The sequence below is a fragment of the Dermacentor albipictus genome, chromosome 5, assembly GCF_038994185.2.
Source record: "Dermacentor albipictus isolate Rhodes 1998 colony chromosome 5, USDA_Dalb.pri_finalv2, whole genome shotgun sequence".
Lineage (NCBI taxonomy): Eukaryota > Metazoa > Arthropoda > Arachnida > Ixodida > Ixodidae > Dermacentor > Dermacentor albipictus.
The window spans coordinates 167532994-167554734 of NC_091825.1; the positions used below are offsets into that span (position 1 = coordinate 167532994).

At 43.0% G+C, this 21741-nt stretch overlaps 1 protein-coding gene across 7 annotated transcripts in view; it reads left to right on the top strand.

Annotated features, from left to right (window-relative positions):
- The window catches only part of LOC135904033 (F-box only protein 9), a 94821-nt gene that overhangs the window by 26914 nt on the left and 46166 nt on the right, over positions 1-21741 (top strand). Inside the window, exons 1-8 of one of the 7 annotated variants that reach the window (XM_065434603.2) lie at positions 640-823; positions 7914-8036; positions 17850-17907; positions 17985-18065; positions 18150-18177; positions 20320-20431; positions 21247-21348; positions 21406-21467. In XM_065434603.2, the coding sequence (XP_065290675.2) occupies positions 821-823; positions 7914-8036; positions 17850-17907; positions 17985-18065; positions 18150-18177; positions 20320-20431; positions 21247-21348; positions 21406-21467 (569 nt within the window). In that variant the 5' untranslated portion in view covers positions 640-820. Of the gene's footprint in view, positions 1-637; positions 824-1710; positions 1762-7913; positions 8057-17849; positions 17908-17984; positions 18066-18149; positions 18178-20319; positions 20432-21246; positions 21349-21405; positions 21468-21741 lie in introns of those variants that run through there. The other 6 variants (XM_065434605.2, XM_065434604.2, XM_065434609.2 and 3 more) reach the window with 6 other exon arrangements.

Sequence of the window (21741 nt, forward strand, 5' to 3'; positions counted from 1 at the left end):
AGTCCGATGCACTGCAGCCAGTCCGCTCGTCTACTGGCTTGCAGAGAGACACGTACCATGTCGCAGCTGGACATATTGCCAGCCGCTACGTTTGCAGTCCACAACGCAACAAAGTCGAACCATAGCGCTCGCGAAAACATAGACCGACACTGACGCCGCTTTCTTTCTTTTTTTTTTGTTAAGCATGGACTGGACAAAAAATTTCACACGGCTTACGGGCAATAGAATATAGTATATATACTGGATACCTAAAACTGTTTTCGGCGCCCGAGGCCCGACCACCATAACTGAACCCGTACCCATTACTCCGCATTCTGTTGCGCGACGAAGACGTAAACATGAATGGGATGTTTTACTGCAGTATTCTTTTTCTGCAGTTTTTCTGTAAGAATACTTCCCGTAAATCTGAGCACAGGGTGCTGGGTGAGGCAAATATGTTTGATGCAAGCAGCAAGGTACTGATGGAAAACTGTACGGGCGGAAATTCACACGAGAGTTGCATTCTTCTTGAAGAACAATAAAAATATTTGTTCTCCAAAGGGAACAGTACAATAACATTGTAGAATGAAAGGCGTCATTGCGGCCACAATCCACTTCGATCGCAGCGCCGCTACAGTATTTTTTGTCGTCGCGCGTCACACTGCAAAGCATGCGCCGCCCCATGCAGGTCCCGCCGCTCGCTCCACTTAGTACACTCTAGTGGGTATTTACAAAAGCATGGCGGCTGCTCTGAAGGCACGACGATACCAAAATTGTGTGCTTCGTTATAATTCCGACCGAGAGTGCATCGCTTGAGCACTGACATCGAAAATTATTCAGTATGGTAAGCATACCATCATGTCCAAAACGGGTCGCTCATTCCTATGCCATTATCACGGCACTAGCAGCAAACGGCACCCTTCTGGCGCGTTCAGTTGACTTCGAGCATATACGAACATTCGTATGCACTCATTAATGCGCTTTTATAAGTCGACAAAATTTATGTGCCGACGTCGTTATCAGATTATGAATGCCCGCCCTGGAAGGCTAAAGATTACTTCCCGGCATTTGCTGCCACATGCGTGGTATGAGTAGCTCCCCCGCTTGTTTACATGTGTAGCGTCCGCTAATCGATATTTCAATTGATATTTATCTTCAAGATCGCGCCTGCAGGTCTCTCTGCTCATGACAACTGCTCCCAGTCTGCCAAGTTGATTACGTGAACGGAATTACGAGCATGGGTTGGTTTCGCTCACGCGCTACAAAGTCTGTGCAGGGATAGCAGGCAGCTGCGACCTACGTTTTCACTCGAGCAAATTATTTTCAAAATCACGCTTCTGTTCTCGCACAATGTTTGCAACAAGTGCGCACTTTTATTCCACATCGTTCAGTAACGCAATCGTTGCTGCTCGGTTCGTCCTGCATAATCATGGTAGTATGCGCACCATAGTGTAATCAGGGTGCGCACCTCGCCATTGGAAAAATTAAAGCGACGACGTGGACTGGTTTCGCCACCTGCCGGCAGCTAAATAAAACGGCGTGGTCTGAACATGGTCTCCGAGATTCTGCACCATTCGCGCTGCACGGAAATCCAATGCGCTCGTCATAGACTTTCCTACAAAATTTGTAGGAAACTCTATGGCGCTCGTCACCAAAAGAGTGTTAACCACTGCGCGTAGGTGGCACTGGTAGCCGAGGGCTCTTAGAGTTACTGTATATGCTACTATAATTCCTACCGAGAGTGCATCGCTTAAGTACTGACATCGAAAATTATTCAGTATGGTAAACATACCATCCATGTCGTACCATACCATACCAAAGGTAGCATATACAGTAATTCTAAGGGCTCTGGCGCCCGTGGAGGCAGATGCGTAGAAGGCCGACTGCATGAGATATCAACGTGCGCATTGCCTCTTTTCATGTGTTGCGGAAAATTTTTGCAGGATATATCACAGGCAATTTTTCGGCTCTGCCTCGAAAATTTTGCCATCTCAGCCCTTCAATCTTATTATTCATGTACTTTTTTCTGTACCTTTCTACAGCCTTATCCGTTGGTTTTGTAGTATCTATATTTCGTATTTATGTTAAATAATTAATTTTTTTGAAATAAATTATGTGTGGATTCACATACCATCCATTGTCTGTGAACCGATAGCTTATCGTGGAACCCAGAGCTTATTGTCTGCCTAGTTCCCTTTTACAATATATTTTCTTTGGTAATGCAGCCATTTATGTGCAGTTTTTCGCATTTATACACCTTCCATCTTTGCAGTGCACTAATGTGCATGTAACATTTAATAGTATCGTCCCTGCATACATTTTCCTACCATTGATCTGATGTTGCATGCTATTGTGTTGTGATTTTGTTACGTTGTGCTTTTTCTTTTTCATTTGTTTGTTAAATCGCTCTGGTTTTACATTGATGTAACCATATGCCCCTCCTACGCAATTTTTTTGTGAACACATGTAATCCATAAATTATTTTAAAAAGATAAAGATGCCGTAAGCAGACATGCGGAAAAAGTGATTAGTATATTTGTGTTTGATGTAATTAACATTTTAATCATTACTATGTTGAGTTACGGTAATGCCTGCTTGGGCAGCAACTAATAAATAATTGTGTAATTTATCATTTCACACTTGGCGCACAATTTCACGCTCCACCCAGCCTTGAGATTTTAACATGCCAGAGTTAATGGCACCCAAACTAATGTAACACAACACATGGATTTTCTTTAATCCACAAGAATATTTTCTTAAAGGGACCCTGAAACGATTTTGACGATTTTGTACAAACGTACTGAGTTGTTAGAGTAGGTCTTTCTGATCATTAATTGACGCATCTAAGTGCTCCGCGTAAAGCGTGTAATTAATTATAAGGTTTTAAATATGTACATAGCTGTCGATTGCAGCACACTGCTTGGTGGAATTTTCAGCCGCCCCTACCCATAAGACGTAAATCACCAAATTGACGTCAGTAGGGCGAGCTGTCTGATTGGCTGCCCAGGGAGCGTCATCGATAATTTTTCCACCTTTATGGTGAACAAATGATGTTCGTAATAGTTGGAATGTTAGTTAATTTGGTTCTTTAAAAAGAAATAACCGAAAGAGAATGCACAAGAACAATTTTTCAGTACACTTAAGCACTTCCGGTACACAGCAAGTGTCGTCTGGTTGTGTTACAACGTGCTCTGTTCTTAATGAGAGCTCCGCCGTCAGTGTCGGTCTATCTTTTCGCAAGCGCCATGGTTCGACTTTGTTGCGTTGTGGACTGCAAACGTAGCGACTGGAAATATGTCGAGCTGCGACATCGTGTCCCTCTGCAAGCCAGTAGACAAGCGGACTGGCTGCATTGCATCGGACTGCCGCTATCCGATCGGCGCCAGTTTGCGGCCGTCACTTTACACTGGAAGATTACTAACACAATAGCATTCCGCAAGTCCGGTATTAGGGTAAACGCAAGCGCAAGTTAACAGGGCCTGGCGGTTTGGCTGTGTCATTTCACGGGATGAGCAGAAGCGCAAATGTGAATGGTCTGCACGGTGCAGCCACCTTGTGGCGCAGAGCTCAACCATACACAGTAGCAGTAACGAAATGTATACTTCTTTGCTGCTGGTGTAAATTTCTTGCAGGAGTGTAATCATTAACACATTGTTTTGGTAAATGTTTAAGATATTTTACACTTGGTTATAGAGCAATATTAGCTCATTGTTTGGCTGGTTAAGCACTGTGCCAACGGGTGGCTGGACTGTGGAGACCGAGCAGGCAGCTTACGTGTGTCTATGCTAAAGTTCCTTCCTCAGCGTAAGTTTATGCCTCCACCGTTCCGTCAAAATGCCCAGCTCGCCTGTGGTTACCGGAATACTAGAGATGTTCGGCGCTGTGACAGAATTCTTGCAACGCACGCTGCTTCGATAGCTCTCGCTTGGGATCGACTGCCAAGTAGCTGGCGGAGAGTTTGGAGAGGCGCTGCGCGATCGCTCCTAAAGAACCGGAAATCGACGACACGACGTGCCATCATGACGCAGAGCCAGTGAAGGTGGAGCTTAGCCCCGATCACTTGGTGAACGAGTTGAGGAAAAAATGCATGACTATGGAGGAGAGTAACTTGTAATCGTCCGTAGCTCTCTTAATATAAGATGTTTCACACAAATTGTGGTGCGAATGAGTAACATTAGCTGCACCCTATGCATCGACAAAATTTGTCCGAACCGTTTCAGGGGCCCTTTAAAGCCTGCTGTGCGATAGCTAAAACATTCTTTGTTCATTTGTACATTTCAGTGACACTTCACCTTGAATATTTATGTTTGGACTGGCATACTTAATCCTGTGAATTAGGCTTGTCCGTTTACTGACACAGCCAATATTAGCTACATTGACTTGCATAAAAGAAGAGCATAAGATTTTTCTAGCTGCACTCTTGTATCATAATTTTTAATGCCTTTGCTGGTTAGCTGATGCATGCCAATATGCGCAACACTTGGTCCTGTCAGTAAACAGGATTTCAAATTTAAGGATCAAATGACAAACCCTACTACACTTGATTACTTGGCACGACAAAACGTTACTGTGCAGATTGCGGCAGAAAAATTAATTGATATCTGAGGTATGCATGCCGAAAGCATAATGCAGTGTAATTACGAGGCATGCCGTAGTGGAAGCTGTAGAATAAACCCCCTGGGATTCTCTGACGTGCACCTAAATTTATGTACATCAGTGATTGAAGCATGTTTCTGTGAATTATGGTACGCCTTGCTTTACGCACTATCACAACAGCAAAGTGCACAGACGAAAGCAAGTGGCGACGCCAGCAGGCAACTAATTCAAAGCAACCCACAAATCGAGAATTAGAGTGCGTTTCCGGCACACAGCTGTCATCTCCAAATCAGTAAGGGATCACATCACAGCATGACAGCATTTTTTTTATGCCTCATCGAAGCCCCAGCAACAGTACTGGAGTGTGTGAAAGCCTCCCTGACGCATGAAAAACCCTTTGTTGTGAGTGCCGCAGTACAGAGAAGGAGCTGGCAGCACCCACCACTGAACTTACGGAGCACGCACAATGTCGGAGGCCATGGTCAAACTCAACGAACCTCCCCTCTCTCGTCTGGATGGCTCTGGCGACCGTGTTGCTTTAAAGAGCCTAAAAATATGCATGGCTTGGTGTCTCGTGTACATGTAGGCTCCCTAAGTTGCTTTGTTTCAATCATGTGAAACTGTTTTGTGATACAAAGCAAAGCGATGACAAAAAACAGAGTTTTCCCATCAGGCGCACCACTACCACTACTACTACCTCAACTCACTCACACTGCTTTCTTTATTTGTTGACAAATAGCAAAACCCATCCATATCTCTAGTATGTTTTGGAAGAAATGCCAATGGCTGAAGTGGATCCTATCCTGGCTTACTACCAGGACAAGCTTTTTTTTCAACAACAAATCTTTCTTTCGGAGAAGCCTGCATGGTTTTCTTATGTAGCTTCATGCTGTTGTTGGGTAGATGACAGTCCAGGGTTCGTACACCTCCTTGAAATCCTTGAAGACCCTTGCATTAGAAATATAATAAAATTCAAGGAAGTAATTAAGGGAATATTCCCTTAATTACTTCTCTCCACCTTGCGGGTTTGTGCAGAACTATTATGTCGAAATTCAAGGATATTTAAAATGCATTTAAAATAAATGTGCTCCTGGAATTCCTTGAAAGCTGGGATTGGGGGCAACTTTTGAACATTCAAAGTAATACCTGTGTCACAAGCCACTTTCGATCACGATTAAGTCTGACCTGCATCAAAATTCTCAACTGCGATTGGCTCCCTTTCACAGATTGAGAAAAGAGCCAATCGCGATCAAAAGCATGCCGTGCGACACCCATATAACAAAAGTCGCATAAGGGCTATAACATGGCGATGTAGCTTGTTCACAGCCACCAATGACAAGCTTGTTTAAATCACCATAGCCATCGTGGAGTTAGACAAGGCCAGATCAAGTGACCAAGCCATGCCACTATTTTGTTGTTTGCTAGTTCACACCCCAGCAAGCATGGCTCAATTTCTGAGGCCTAGGCTCTACAAACGCCTAACAGAAATTAAGTTTCAGCCATTTGGCTTTAACACGACAAGTATCCTTGGCTGGAATCGGACATTATAGGCCTCATGCTGTGCACCTTTGAGCCGGACACCCTGCGCCATCTGTTGTTTGGGGCCGACACGTCCTCGCATGGTGGTCTAGTATGGAGCATCGTGGTTAAAAATTGAATTCCTCACAGTTAAAAAGAAATTGCACCTGTGTACTGTCTCCTATATAATGCCACGAAAGCTGAGGAAGTGCAGTCTGGAATATTTCGAATTCCACAAAATTTTTTTGTAGATGCTGTACCATGACAAATGGCAGTGCTTGGTCAATGCTGCTGACATGCGTCTTCATTTACACTCGAGAGGCGTTTACGTAGTGTCAAGCTGCCGTAAGCAAGTATTTCCCCCAAACCTGCCATCATAGCCTGTACCAGTTTCTGAACAGAAACTCATTTATAAAATTTACACAAACAAGCAGTCCATAAATAATTGAGCAACAGGGATGTATGTAATGCATTTATGTTTTACATTGTGGAGTTTAGCTTAAACACATCTTGATAGATCCTGTTCCGTTTGCTATTAAGATTGACTGCTTTCCTTCATGATGCTGAAATGTGAGATTCTTTACGCTGCAGGTAATGGTTTAGTGATACTTCAGTCTTGCTCTGCAACACCGAGTCGTGAGTCACATCAATGCATTGTGTCCTTTCTTAATGTGACTTTGAGGTTCTAATACGTGTTCTTTCTTGTAATTCACTGCTCGTAGGCACAAGCAGTGAAGAATTGGCTATCAACAATATTTGACCCCCATGTTTGCTTAAATGACGATGCCACTGACAGGCACACGACACTTTGTTAGGTATACATAGTGTTATTGCACAGGACACATTCGTTTTAGAAATATTGACTCTCCCTATGTGAAAAATCATCGGTAGCTTATTGTACATTTCTGCACCAGGTGTTTTGCCTGCAGCTACCAAACATATGGTGCTCTTCTGCATGACATAAGTGGCAGTGGCAAACACAAACTGGTGTTGCTGCAGCACATTTGTACAATGTGTGACATTCTGTGATTCTTGTCACTGTGCCCAAATTTTGCTTCTTTTTTCTTGCAATGATAACCAAAATTAACGAAGGATTATAAAGCATGCATTTGGAATAATAAAAACAGTAGAAACGATGCTTGCTCATAAGCACATCTCCACTATTCATATGCCCCGCATATTTTTCTGTTATGTACAATATACATGTGACATAGTGCATCGACTTTTCTTTCTTGTTGTGGATGCCACTGCAGTGTTCAGGCAGCACACACAATGAACATTCAGATGGTTCTTTTGCAACACACTATGGCGTTAAAGCAGCAGGCTTTGCTCGCTCTCTGCTGCCTAAGGTCTGCACGCCTGAAAGGCCTTAGCCGGAATGCACCAAATTCCACCGCAGTGGCCACTGCTCGTCATGTGCAGGAGCGCCACCATACCAGTGCATGAGGGTTATACTAACCATCATGCCAGAAGGCGATTGATGTCGTTACGATGGGAAGGTAAACTTAGAGAAGTGACCTAAAGAGCTTGAAGCATGTGCCCAACTCAGCAGCTGCTCAGCTGCAAGAAATTACAGCTAAGAAAAAGGAGTATTCACTATTTTTCAGTGTATGTGTGCGAATAAGGTTTGTTTTCTCCTCCTGGAATTTTGGCCTTGAATTTCAAGTAAGATGTTCTGTATGAACCCTGTGACACGACAGCTTTCCCTTTCATGAATCTTCCTCTACCTCGCAGATTTTGGCATAACCGTTGTGTATAATTATTGAGTATAATTGTATAATTATTGCCCAAATGTTTCCTTTGTAACATGCACAACACAGGACAATCAGCAGCCCCCTGCGCAGTGCGACAGTCTTCAAAGTGGTGTGGACGATGCTAAAGAAGACGGCGACGAGGAGCCATCATCCCACGCCTCTGACAAAGAGCTACATCTGATTGAAAAAGTGCGTGTGGAACATTTTGTGTATGTAGCATATACTCCACGCCATGATAATAGAGCAAAATGTGTTATATGGCAAAAACAGGTCCCAACTAACAAATATATTTTAATGTGATTGCTTGTAATTGCACAGAACACAGGAAACAAAAACTGAACCAGCAGAATTATTTGTTGTACATTGCAGTCCAGGATTCTGCCACTGCACTTGCAATAAAAAAAAACAAAAAAGTCAATGCAGCCATCGTCAGGGGTAAAACACATGCCTGCACATTATCTGCCGATGTTGCATGCAATAGATGGTGGTTGCTGGGCCCTACCCTTCTGTTTGTTTCTTCGTTATCAATGTGTACAGATAATGTAGTCTTTAAGGCGTAGCCACTTCTGGCTGTGATAATAGCCAGGGGCGCAGCCGGAGGGCAGGGGGGGGGGGGGGGGGGCAGGGGTTGTGGCTTATGAGGCTTCAGCTCCCCCCGTCCCCCGAAATATTTTCGTGCTGTCATGCACTGCCAACCCAAACAACCCCCAGTGCCGGAAATCATTCTGGAATTTGGTTGGGATGCTTTTTTTGAGCTCGAACAGACATTTCGGCACGAACATTGCGAACTCGGACTGGATTTCGCGGCGACGCCATACACCAGGAATCACATAATGCAAGGAGTCTCATCCAAGCGAAAAGTTTCAAGACTGTTTTGATGGTGAGTAAGTTCGTTGTGGCATGTTGCGGAGGCCGCGGAATCTACGGAGAACATGGATTTCAATTCCACAACGTTATGGGCATAAAGTTCTCATAAACTTCTGATGCGAAATGGGCATTGACATTTCTATGCTTTAGATTTTTAATTCCGGAACTTTGCGGGTTTAATGTTCTTATAAACATTTGATGCCAAAGGTGCACTGACTTTTCTAAAGTCATACCTCGCACCATACAACGAGACAAGCCAAATCAACACACTATTAGACAAGTTGACAAGGCACGCAGGGAAGTCTGACGAGACGAAGTGTTGTTGGTTCATTTGTGCCGTCATGTCACAGAAAAAAATATCAAAATTTTTTCACCTGCGCCAAAGCATCCATGTGAAGCCACTAAAGTCAGCAAAGGTAACTACGTCCTTATTTATTTTCCTACTTTGACTTTTATTCGTGATGACACTGAACCTCTTCAATTTTCTTGTTCTCACTACCCGTGGGCTACCAGAGCCAGCTTGCATTTTTCTCGCATGCATATTTCTCGTGTTGCCCCGACCACCACGTGGCGCACTTGGGTGCATGTTCGCTTTCTCCTGGCCGAGAGGATTTTTGCATGGCAGAGTTTTAGACGTTTTCTGGGTAGCAGACAAGAAAAATAAACAACGGTCGCTTGCTGCCATCAAGGAGGGGGGCTCGACAGATTGCACTGCGTTTGCTTGAGTGCAACCTCTCTGGAAAGTCTTGTTTCGCCAGTGTAGGATACCGAGCAGTATGCGTATGGTTAGCTATGGACCGAGCATCTCACATTTGCTTCGATATTCCTTCGGTAGCCACATTAAGTGCCCAAAGTAGGCATTTGATTGTGGGCAACAAGCTTTCCTTCGAGTTCTTTTTTTTTTCATTTTTGTGCCCCCGCTCCACAATATATAAAAAAAAGACATTGTTGCGTCGCAGCGTATTGGGAAAGTTCAATTTTGTTTCTGTTACTTCTTCTATTGTGGAAAGTAATGGGCCACAGGACGCTTCCGTTACCGGGTACTCTTATTATTGTGGTAGCAATTATATTGACACTCCATGCAGACGCATTCCTGCCACTGCCCTATGTTCCATATGAAGTCCAAGGGCGATAAAATTGAGACCATGTGTCGCATGCTGTATGCGCGAGTGAAACTGTTGGGGGGTGGGGGGTGGCGTGGGTGAGCTGACAAAGTGGCTCAGTTTTGTGTGCACAAGGGAGAAAAGAGGGGAGGAAGCGCGCTGCTTTTCGTCGTGTGCGATACGTCGGGGAGCCGATGGAATGGGGGTGGGATCTAGGATTCTGTGAATCTGTGATTACGCAACATGTTTATTTGCCTTGTGTTTGACACATTATATACACAGACGTTTTCTTAGATACGTTTATTTATTGGAGACATATACATATATTTAAATATCTTTTTGCGAGGTTTTGTGTATACAAACAGTGAACTTTGTTTCCAGTGACACTTTTTTGCCCGTTATCAAGCTGTATCTTCTCATTTCTAATGTATGAGGGTGAGTCAAATCAAAGTGAGCCTACTCATCTCGCACAATAATGCTTCGGTTCATTATGTGCGAGGCATGCACGTAGCACATAGGCATCTCTAATTTACAGAAGTGACACGTAGGTGTGAGGATAAAGGTTCTTTAGTGCTCTCATACACTGGGTTGAACATGGTTGCGCGATATAACGGACACTCCAAAAGTTGAACAGCGTGGTGTAGTGAGGTTTTTGACAGCTGAAAGTGTTTCTCAAAAAGAAATTATTCGCTGTATCGCTGCCCTGTACGTTGAACATTGCATTTCATTGGCCACTGTGAAGCGTTGGAGCAAACTGTTCAAAGAAGGACATTAAAGTTGCAAAGGCAATCCAAGACCGGGCCAAAGTCACCGTGCAATCACCCCCAACACAATTGCAAAGGTTGATGAGCTGCTTAGACAAGAACTGAGGATAAGCATTGATCAACTGGCAGAGCGTCTGAAGTTCGGTTCGTACCATAATTCATGAACATCTCGGTTATCGGCTCTTGTGTGCGCAACAGATGCCGAGATTATGGAAATCACCGCCAGAAAACGGAGAGGTTTGGCGCTGCTTTGACTCATCTGATCCATTATCACCATAAGGGTGACGACTTCTTGTCTGCAGTTGTCACCGGCGACAAATAAAGGTGCCGCTATTATGAGCCTGAAGCACGAAGGCAACGCTTACAGTGGAAACATTGGAATTCACCACCCCCAGAGAAAGCAAAGGCCTTCATTTCTGCCGGAAAAGTGTTATTGACTTTTTTTTATATCGTCAGGAGCTGTTACTGGTCGAACTTGCTAAACCTGGAGAGACTATCAATCGTTTCCGATATTGTGAAACGTCGAATTGGCTGCGTGTCGCACTCAAGAACAAACGACGTGGAAAATAGACGAATGGGGTCATCTTGCTCGTTTAAAGTTATCTTTAATGGTCATCTTAAGTTTAATGTTAACATTAAACTGGAAAACTTCAAGTGGGAAACGCTGCAACATCCGTCATACAGCCCAGACTTGTCGCCTTGCAACTTCCACATTTTGGGGCAACAGCTCAAGGGAGCCAGGTTTGTGTTGGACAATCTCATGAAAGAGTCGGTTACCGACTCATTGAAGCAGCAACCCAAGAAGCTTTATGAGACGGGAATCGCGCTGCTTGTTAGTTAGTGAGACAAATGTCTAAATGCTCATGGAGATTGCTTTTAAATAAATCACGCTGTTTGTCGTATGTTCGCATTGGCTCACTTTCATTTGACTCGCCCTTGTACATCTTGCAGAACTCCTGCTTTCTATATGTCCTCTCTGTTGCGACTGTAATTTCAGTGCAATTACTCACAATGCACAACCAGTGACAGCTGCTTCTGCGCAATACTTTGGAACAAAGGACAGCGTCATTGAGATTTTTCCCTGGCCGTTGTATATGTATTGTGGGGATGCGCGACTCTCACACGTCCCCTGATATGTTGTTTTCTCGCATAGCTCCCGTCTCCTGTATCCGGCTTCGCTGCGTGGCTTTACTGCGATGGTCGGTATGTTTGCAGGGTAGTACGTGAGATGGCGCGAGTGTTGCTCTGCTAACGCCACTTAAGGGCGGGGTTACTTGGGTGCAAAAAGGAGAAGACTCTTCCTCTTTGGCTCGGGGTGGGCAAGTGGCGCAGACGTTCTGTGCATGCGCCGATCCATGGTTTTATGAGACCGTCTCACGAGGCTTACCCCGTAATGGACGAACACGATCGTTCGAACACATCACCGTTAGTGTGACCGTATGCACGAATGACCAAGCGTTGGTGTCCAGCATGGGGCGAACATATTCGCTTGTTATCCGGTTGCGGTAAGTCGGACATTCGCGATTTGTCGCGTGCTCATTGGCATGTTTTGTGGATAGCAACTCGGCTAGCAGGCATTAGTCTATGAAAGGTGCAATAAATGCCCTTGTGATTGTTTGCACTACTGTGTTGTCGTTTCTTTCTCACAAGAGCACGAGTGAGAACCCCACAGTATAAATTTGTAAACAAGGTTCTTGAATGACGTTTTATTAAAGTAAGCGTCTTCAACTTGTTAATTTCATGGACCTTACCTTTTTAATTTTTTTCTTTAACGTGCCAAAACCACTTTCTGATTATGGAGCATGCCGTAGTAGAGGTGTCTGGAAATTTGGAGCACTTGGGGCTTTTTAACCTGCACCTAATTCCAAGTACACTGGCGTGTTCGTATTTCACCCCCATCAAAATGTGGCCGCCATAGCTGGGATTCGATCCTACACCCTCATGCTGAGCAGCGGCAGGTACATTTTTCATATCAACGGCATGCACTGTTTTGCTGGTTTGGAACTGATATGATTGTAAAGTTCGTGTGATATTTTCTTTACATATTAAATAGACAGAAAAGCATGGAACCATTAATATCAGTTATTCCGGGCACATTTTTTGGGATGTACGAGTATATTCTTTTATGAGAAAATATTGGACTGTACTTGTCTTGACAGTGCATAGCGTTCAAGAATTCGTTTGCAGCATCTTTGGCAATGGCAGTGCAGTTATTCATGTATTTGATCCCTTACAATATCGATAAGGAGGCGGCCGAGCTGTCATGAGCCTCCCCCCCCCACCAAACGAAATTCCTGGCTGTGCCATTGGTCATAGCACAAGCATTGCATGATAGTTTTGTAACAAGTCCTGTTGGGGCAGTTTAGTTATTGTGCCAGTGATAGCACTCTCTAATTACAGGGTGTTTTTTTTTTTTAGTTTGAGCATACTAAAAGAAAAACTGTCTGCCCTCATAAATAAAACTAACCATTTTAATGTAACCTTATGTGACATTTCATTCCAAGCTTTTTCATGTATTTTCCACATGTTCAGCAGCATCATATGAATTTTTTTTTTTGTCCAGAACTAACTATGAATTATGTACCCTGATCTGTATACTAATATTGTGCAATATTAGTTTACTCATAATGGCAAACCCTATATCACAATTCGAAAAGACGGAGACGTGACAGAGACACAGGACAGTGCTAACGTCCCTGTCACGTCCCTGTCTTTTTTAATTGCGCTAAAGGCTTTGCGATTATGAGTGACCTGTGCCAATTAGCCCAAGAATCAGCCTTGTTGAACTTCAATATTAGTTCTTAGTTGTAATGTGGATGCCCTTTTTTTGTGCATATTTTATCTCGAACTTTTTTCCCCATCCCTTCTGTAATGCCTTTGTCCCTGAGGATACAGTTCAAACTTGTTAATGAAGTGATGATCACGCTCAAATTATTTCATTAAATCAGGAAGTTCATAAAATTGAAAAAAGAATTTTTCGGTCCTTCGAAATCTAAAATTGTAACGTAGTGACTCGCAAAAGCTACCGCAGCATTGTATTTGCTGCTAATCCAGCCTTCTGTCGCATAAATCATGAAATAATGAAAGCAACCACTGCTGCCCCTGTGGAAACGGTGTTGAGTCGGCTGTTCCGTGCATGGGTGTGGCATGCAGTCTCATCAAAATAAAGCTAAGGATGTGACCATGGTGCCTAGATGTTTTAACGCGATAGCTTTAGAGCACACGCTCGAAGAAGAACCCATCTGTGTCAGAAGCGGAAAGAAATCACTGCTTTTTTTACTCATTTACTTCAGGAAAAACTTTGTTAAATCGAGTTTGGGCAAGTTTGTTTCGTGAATTCGGGTTCCTGATAACATTGAACCCTATGGGTACCTGCTGGGCAATAGAAATATTTTTATTAGATTGGGAACTTCATAGAATTGGGTTTCGTTAGATCGAGTTTTAACTGTATAATAAATAAACAAACAAGCAAAGAACCATGCCGTAATTCAGCCTGTTCAGAACGACTACCTAAAGCAGCAGAAATTACTCGCACAACAAATCACCAGAAAAATTCACAGATTAACTTTTTATTCACCTTAGCGCACTTGTTGAAATTGCAAACTTGGAAGCCAAGCAGTAGTGAAGTCATGTTTGCTTAGCATAAATCTTAAGAGTAGCACCAGTTTTTACATATCCATCCTTAAAATACGCTATAAGACACATTGGCATACCAGTTAGCAGTTTCTCAATATCCTTCCTGTAGCAGTTTAAGGCAATCTTAACCGGAATGCCAAAGCATCTTTTAGCAAATTTGGGGATGGATTCCTTGAATGGGGTATTAGTATTGTGATTTCTATTAAGCAGCCATGACTTCACTACTGCTAGGCTTCAATTTTAACACAGCGTTAGGGCCCCCTGTCGCAGAAAATCCGATGGCGGACATGGTTTCAGCAAAAAAATTTTCGAACCACCCGTACCCAGGCCCTCCATGGGGCACAAGGAACCTACTGAATTAAATAAATTTCTCAAGCTAAAATACGTAGAAAAATCTTAAAGTATGACTTACTCACAGCCTACAGACATGATTGTGCTGATTGTAATTTGGCTATTTGGGAAAGCATAATTTTGTTATGCGAAAACTCAAAAGAAACCCCCTTTCCAGCGTTTCTACCATTCATAGACTGGCTGTGGCATTCGCCATTTGCGTGCGCTGGCGCATGAATATCTCGGGGGGGGCCATGGAGTGATGTGCCTGGTTTCTTGCAATATCTCCAGGTGGCACTCACCTCCGCCGCATCCATAATGAAGCACAGAGCACAATAGGTACGAGGTGCTCCGGGGTATGTGGAAAGGTGTAATGGTGCCAGGACTTACTTTTGGAAATGCTGTTGTTTGCTTGAAATTAGGGGTAGAGGACTCGATGGCAACCAAAGGTCAGTGGGATGCCTCGCATTGGGCACTCACGGGGAGACTACAAATGAAGCTGTGCAGGGTGATAAGGGCTGGACAAGTTTTGAATTGAGGGAAGCTCACAGTAAAATGGATAATGAAGAACGACTGAGGAATATGGAAGAAAGTAAGTGGGCTGGAAGAGTGGTGAGGTATTTGTACAGAAAAAAACATTGAAATCACAATGGAGGAAAAGAAGTAGGAAGCTAACCAGCAAGTATGCGGCCTGTAGGGTGGTCAACACAGCAACAAAGATGGTCAAGGGGAAAGTCAGAAAGGCTGAAATAATCTCATGGGTGATGGCAATAGAAAAGAAACCTGCCATGAGTAACTACTTATGAGGAAAAAACGAAATCGGGAAAGAAACAATTTATGATAACTCAAAGGGAAGCTCATAACTTTTCGAAGCGAGATCAGGATGCCTTATAACATGCACTTACAAAGTGAGATATAAGAAGGAAGAAGCAGCATGTGCTTGATGCGGTAAAGCTAGGGAAACGATGGAGCATGTTGTATTAGAATGTGAAGATATCTACCCAGTGGTTGATTAGGAATCACTGGCTTCCTGAAGCCCTTTGGCTCAGCGAGCGCAGGGGGAAAGTAAACATGTCCGCAATAGAAATTAGTAAGAGGCAATTGGAAGATTGGTGGAAGTAGGGAAACGACAAACAATGGAGGCTTACAAAAACAAAGTTCACAATAGAGGTTCAGAAAGTTTGGTTATGGGAATTCATCGTGTTTTCTTTTTTCTTTTTAAATATAGGTAGGACATTAGGCAATAAAATAACAAAAGCTTGGTGGCGCAACCCACCACCTTGTTCAAAGGGGACGCTCATAACATCCATTCATCCATCGCGGACCACGCGAGAGGCTGCGTTTCTACTAGAAAGCCAGCCCACCTTCATGCATAGCGTTCGGGGCCAGCGTTTCCCGGCAAACATTACAGTTTCATGCGCCCCAGTTGCTGGGAAGCGGAGCAGTCAAGAATCTTTGAATGCTATCCTGTTGCACTCTTAAAGGCGAAGCTTAAGCGTCCTCCATCTTTTTGCAATGGCAACATGCACCCTAATGTGAATAATTGTAATTGGCTAATTTTCTTAGCTGCCTGGACATAGTGATTTCTCATGTAAGTAATTTCTGCCTCTTTCAGCAGCTCACTTAAAAGGCAGAGAAGTGCTGTTTGTTACACGTAATAAGAAAAATGATGGAACTAAAAAAAAATTGTAGGCTTCTCACGCTACACTTAAAGGGTCCCTGCAATGCCGCTTTTGGGGCATTCTATTTGCTCTATATCAATTCTCAGCATGTCATGGGACATCGAGCAAAAGGAATTATCACAATTGACCCACAGAAACCCAGGTTATCCGTCAGAGGAAATTAAAAATACATACAGTCAAAATGAGAGTTGCCCTCCACTGGAATTTTCATGGCTCTAGATGCAATATTTCACTCTCCCATGACGTCATGTGTTGACACCGCAGAGCGTCAGTGGTAGTCGGCATGCCAAGGTTGCCAAGCTTGCTCAGCTTGTTGATAGCGTTTCCATAGCCTCTGCGATCAGGTTGCTTGCAGTGTAATCGTGAAGGGCATGGTGTCACTTGTGTGGTTACAACCTGCTTTTGCGAGGCGCACCAAGATGCTCAGCATGTGATGCGTCATTCCCATAGTTTTGACACCTTGCAACCATGGGCTGTGCGATACTTAAAATGGTTGTAAAACGTAATGCCATAGCTTTTTTACAGTACTTGTGATGTCATGCAAACGTAAATCACCTTACATTTTCAACCAGTGACCATAGCATCACTCCTTGACATCATGTCCTGTCTACGAAATATGCAAAATCGCTGCATTGAGTCAATGCCATCAGTAGTGCTCAACAAGCTTTCCCTAGCATGTTGCAGGGCCCCTTTAAGAGAAATGTCAGCATGCGATAATGATACTCTGAGGGATGAGTCTTGCGCACATTGTATGTGTTCAGCAAAACATAAAACTAGTCGAGTTGTAAGAGGTTGGCCATCTTGAACTGTAGCATAAAAAGTCAAAGCGTGAGAGAAAATGGAGAGAGACACAATTGCTACACTTGCAAATGAATTTTTATTAGGAAACAATGAACTTAAATGTGCGGCTACAAGAGCATAGCAACTCTTTGAAATGCCCATGGTGTTCCCGCGTTGTACAACATTAGGCACTGTGGATGCAAGCTGCTGTTTAATGAAACCACAGTGCTGTTTTGACATCAAGACATTCAAACAAGGGAGATAGTGGAGGCACATTTTACATGCGGACACATGTGTGAGTCAGCCCTCTGTCCACCTAAACCTGGTTAAAATTCTGTACCTCGATTGCAAATGACTTTTTTCGAATTTCTATTGAGGTTCTAGTGTTTTGTGAAAGTGGCATGCTTTATGTTCCACTGCATGTGTGCTCCTGGTTTTTAGTCAAGCTGACAGCTTCCTAATAAATATTTAGTTGCAAGTGTAGCGATCATGTGTGTTTCCTCCTTCTCTCGTGATTCATCTTTGTGTGCTACAGTCCATGCATGCTTGAGCTCATTTTCCTCTAATTTATGGTTTAATTAGCTGTGGCGGATGCAAACTGTGAAGGGTCGCTACTCTGGTTCTGCTGTTGTGCAGCCCACTTCAGGCAGCATACCGGAAGGCTTATAGCATCCTCCATAAACTGCACCGGTATGCAATGGGGCGCTCTGGGGCGAGGTTCAAATGATGGAAAATGGAGCATTATGGCATCCGGGTGTAATTTATCGAGGATTCTATGAGCTCTCTTCTGTGGCAGAGCTCTGTTAGCATATGTTACCTCTGTTACAATATGTGTTGCAGGCAAAGCAAATTTACCTGAAAGGAGTATCTGCTGAGAGATCTGGACGAATGCATGATGGTGAGTTCTACTTTTTATGCATTCTTTTCACTACATCTTCAGAAATGCCTTCTGACAACTCCTCATTTCTTGTGCAGCCATCTCACTCTACAGGAGAGCTTTACAAATTGTCCCAGACATTGAGTTTCGTTTGGCAAGCAGCAGTGTATGGGCTGTTGGTGAGTTTAAATGAATTTCTAGCATTGCGAAATACATGTTCTTTTTGCACTCACAATTGACTCTATATATATACATGATTTCAGATGAGGAAAGCAATGGCTCAGAAACAGAGTGAGTATCTACAATATCTACAGGAGGTCCCGATACAGTCTTTGACTATGGGACCTCCTTATGTATAGTACGCACATGTAATTATTTGTATTTTTACTAATAAATAAATTATGGAATTATGAGATTATAATTATGTAATTATGAAAGTGGTTATTTCACAGACTGTGCAAATCCTCCTGTTGTGTACTAAAGCCCTGTATTAATAAGAAAAGTGACACTTTTACATTAACAACGAGATGAAAGGGGTTTAACCGTGGGGCCCAATTTTTTTTAATCATGTCATGAGAAGCCAACAAACAAAGACACCAAGGGAAACATGGGTGAAATTACTTGTACATACTAATTGAATTGAAGAAATGATAAATTAATGCTAATGAAACTGAATGAATAAACAACTTGCTGCAGGTGGGGAACGATCCCACGTTTTCGCATTACGCATGCCATTAATTTATCGTTTCTTTAATTCAATGAGTAAGTACAAGTAATTTCCCCGATGTTTTCCTTGGTGTCTTTGTTTGTTGGCTTCTCATGACTTTTACATTAAGGCACTAATTTCTCTGTTCTGCTTTCAGCACCATGAATAGTCAAGCTCGGCGGCATATTGCAGCTTCATTCTCCTGGTAGTTCTTTCTGCTGCAAGGTTATAAATGCGGCTCTTGGTTTCACAAATGTTACTAGTGTAGACCCTTTCGCTGGTTTACAAAGGTGCTGCCTTCCTATGTCACTCACTGAACCTAGCGAACAGGTTAGGGAATGACAGCCTGTGATCATATGCAATAGTTCTGCTCTGCAGCATATCACATTTTTTTCGAGCTGTCCTTCCTTAACCAGTTAGCTCCTGATAACTTTGACATCGATAGCAGCAATATTTAAAACATCCAACATACCATTTTCAAAAGAAAAATAACAGTAAGAAAATGAGAGAGACGCAGTGCCACACCGCAGTATTCAGACCATTCTTCTTTCCACGCACTGTATGTAAGTGGAGCAATGTGCTTGATGGTGGTGCTACCATTTCCAGTGACTTATTTGCCATCATACTCGTGTGGCATCAGCGTGATATGCAGTCATGATGTCGAGCTTATATAATTTACGCCACAGCATCTCCTAGAACGTTTCTTACAGTTTCACCTCTGTATAATTTATTTGCAAGGTCTGATGCACTCTATGGAATGCCAGCTAGCTGAACTAGACAAGAATTAGAACACACTAGGAATCGAGAGGGTTTGACTCGCCACACTAGGATACCGAACAAATAATGTTCACCCATGCTGCACGTCGACGCCCAAGGCATTTGCAGGTGCAGTCTCGCGAACGGAGACATGTTCGAGAGATCACATTCACCTATATACTACGCCACTTTTAAGCCTTCTGCAGGGTGATCCTGCAAAGCATAAACGGCAAGCACGTGGACTGACAGCACGTGCTGCATCCTCAAGCCAAAGGGGAGGAAGCAAGTTCTTGTTGCCGAGTGTACATGCTGCCACGAGGCGCTGACATTGGAACGCTCGCAGTTTTCTTATAATCGCATATATAATACTTAGTTAGCTCAAGGAGTCTGGCCGACTATTTGTTGGAACCTTGTTTCGAAGAGGATGCCAATAGGGATCATCATCGTCATGCTACCTCTCATTGTACTGTATTTTTAAATGCGACACTGCCTCCCTCCGCCGCATCTATGCTTTGGGGGGAAGCTGTATGCCAGGAGACATGAGCCATGTGGGGAGACCATCAGAAGAAATAAGAGAGTCGAGCACCCTTACAGACTGGCACATATGGTTATTACTTCATACACTGTCATTCCATTTTAATTTGTTTTCTGTACTATAGCTCTAACTATAGTTTTTTGTTTGTTGTGTTTGTGATGTAGCTCTGCTGCATTAATGTCCCCTGGGCACATGTAGTAGTCTGGATAAATAAATAAATAAATAAATAAATAAATAAATAAATAAATAAATAAATGGTACGTTGCCAAAGAGCCCTTGAATGTGTTAAACTGGTCAAAAAAGTTTTTATGACAGATAAATAACACGGATGCATCAGTGTTGGCTAGCCACATAACTCTCTGCAGATGAGGTTAATGCTTACACAGTGCATCTCTCTGTCCCATGTCTGATAAATCGCACACAACTTTGTTTCCAGTTGTGAAGACAATGACTCATCATGTGGCAATGACAACACCGTGTCCCTTCATCAACGCATCAAAATGAAAACTCCACCTGCGAACATCTGCTCTGTGGCCTTGGAACAAAAAGTACTCAATCTGCCTATGCGCAGTGATCAGCTTTCTTATTTACTTTTTTTTTGCATATTTAGTGCAAATGCTGTGCAAGACACGCTCAGTTGATAATTTCGCTTCTTGCTAAATTTAGTAAGGTGAGGTTGAAATTGTATTGAAAGAAGTAGTTCTTGGGAAATATGCGGTTAAGAAAGCCTGCATGTGTATTTGTGCTTATGCATGATTTCTATGTGCAGGAATGCGACAAGTCAATAAACACATTGTGGTGTACATAATAATTGAAGTAATAATTGAAGCTTGAAGCCATACAAAAGAAAGCAATACGGTTCATTTTTAGCCGATATGACCGCAACTTTTCTCCCTCATCTCACGCATGCGCATTATCAATAGAACCCTTGGCTCATCGACGCACACTTGAACGTATCACTTTGCTACACAAGATTGTACACGGCCAAAGTTGCATTGATGCCCCGATTTCCTTCAGTCATCCCACTGGGTATGCCACGCGCCGTTCACACCCACTTAATATTGTTCCTTTCCAGTCTTTTGTAAATTGTTTTAAGTATTCGTTTTTTCCAAGCACTGTTGAAATTTGGAACAACCTAGCTGGTTCCTTGCAGGAAAAACCTAATGAAGAGTTTGTGAAAGAATTGTCTAACCATATTTTGTAATTACGTTTCAAGTTCATTGTATGTTGTGTTGATCTAATCTCTGGTGTATCCACTCCTGCTATGTCTCATGTATTGAGACAGCAGTATCTGTAAATGTAAATAAATAAAGGTTTTTATTGCTGGCACTGTCCGATTAATGGTCATCAATAATTATTGCAGGCTACACACATCTCGGACCTTCCTCAAGAAGTCTTTATGTTTATACTGCGATGGGTGGTCTCTTCAGACTTGGACATTCTATCACTTGAAGCTGTGTCAAAGGTATGTGCTAGTACTGTCTTAGGCTGGAGGCCTGGGCTCACACCTTTGTCTTGGCAGGTCTGTCGTGGGTTCTACCTCTGTGCAAGGGACCCTGAGCTTTGGCACACAGCTTGTGTAAGGTGGGTCCGGTGTGCCATGCACTCAGTAAACTGAACTATAGTATACTCGGTGTTAACTGTAATCAGTGGCTGCTGTACCACTTAAGGCAAACTATAGTTGCACTTTTTATTTTGCGAGTGTCATGGAAATGAATTTTTGGTTTTGAAGTTAGAATACATTCCCCTTCGCTCGTACAGATTCATTTTGTTGGCCTAAATATCTCTGTAGCAAGAGAATTATGCACCGAATTCCTGAAAGAAGAATCAAGACGTTTACAAAATACTTAAGCTGTTT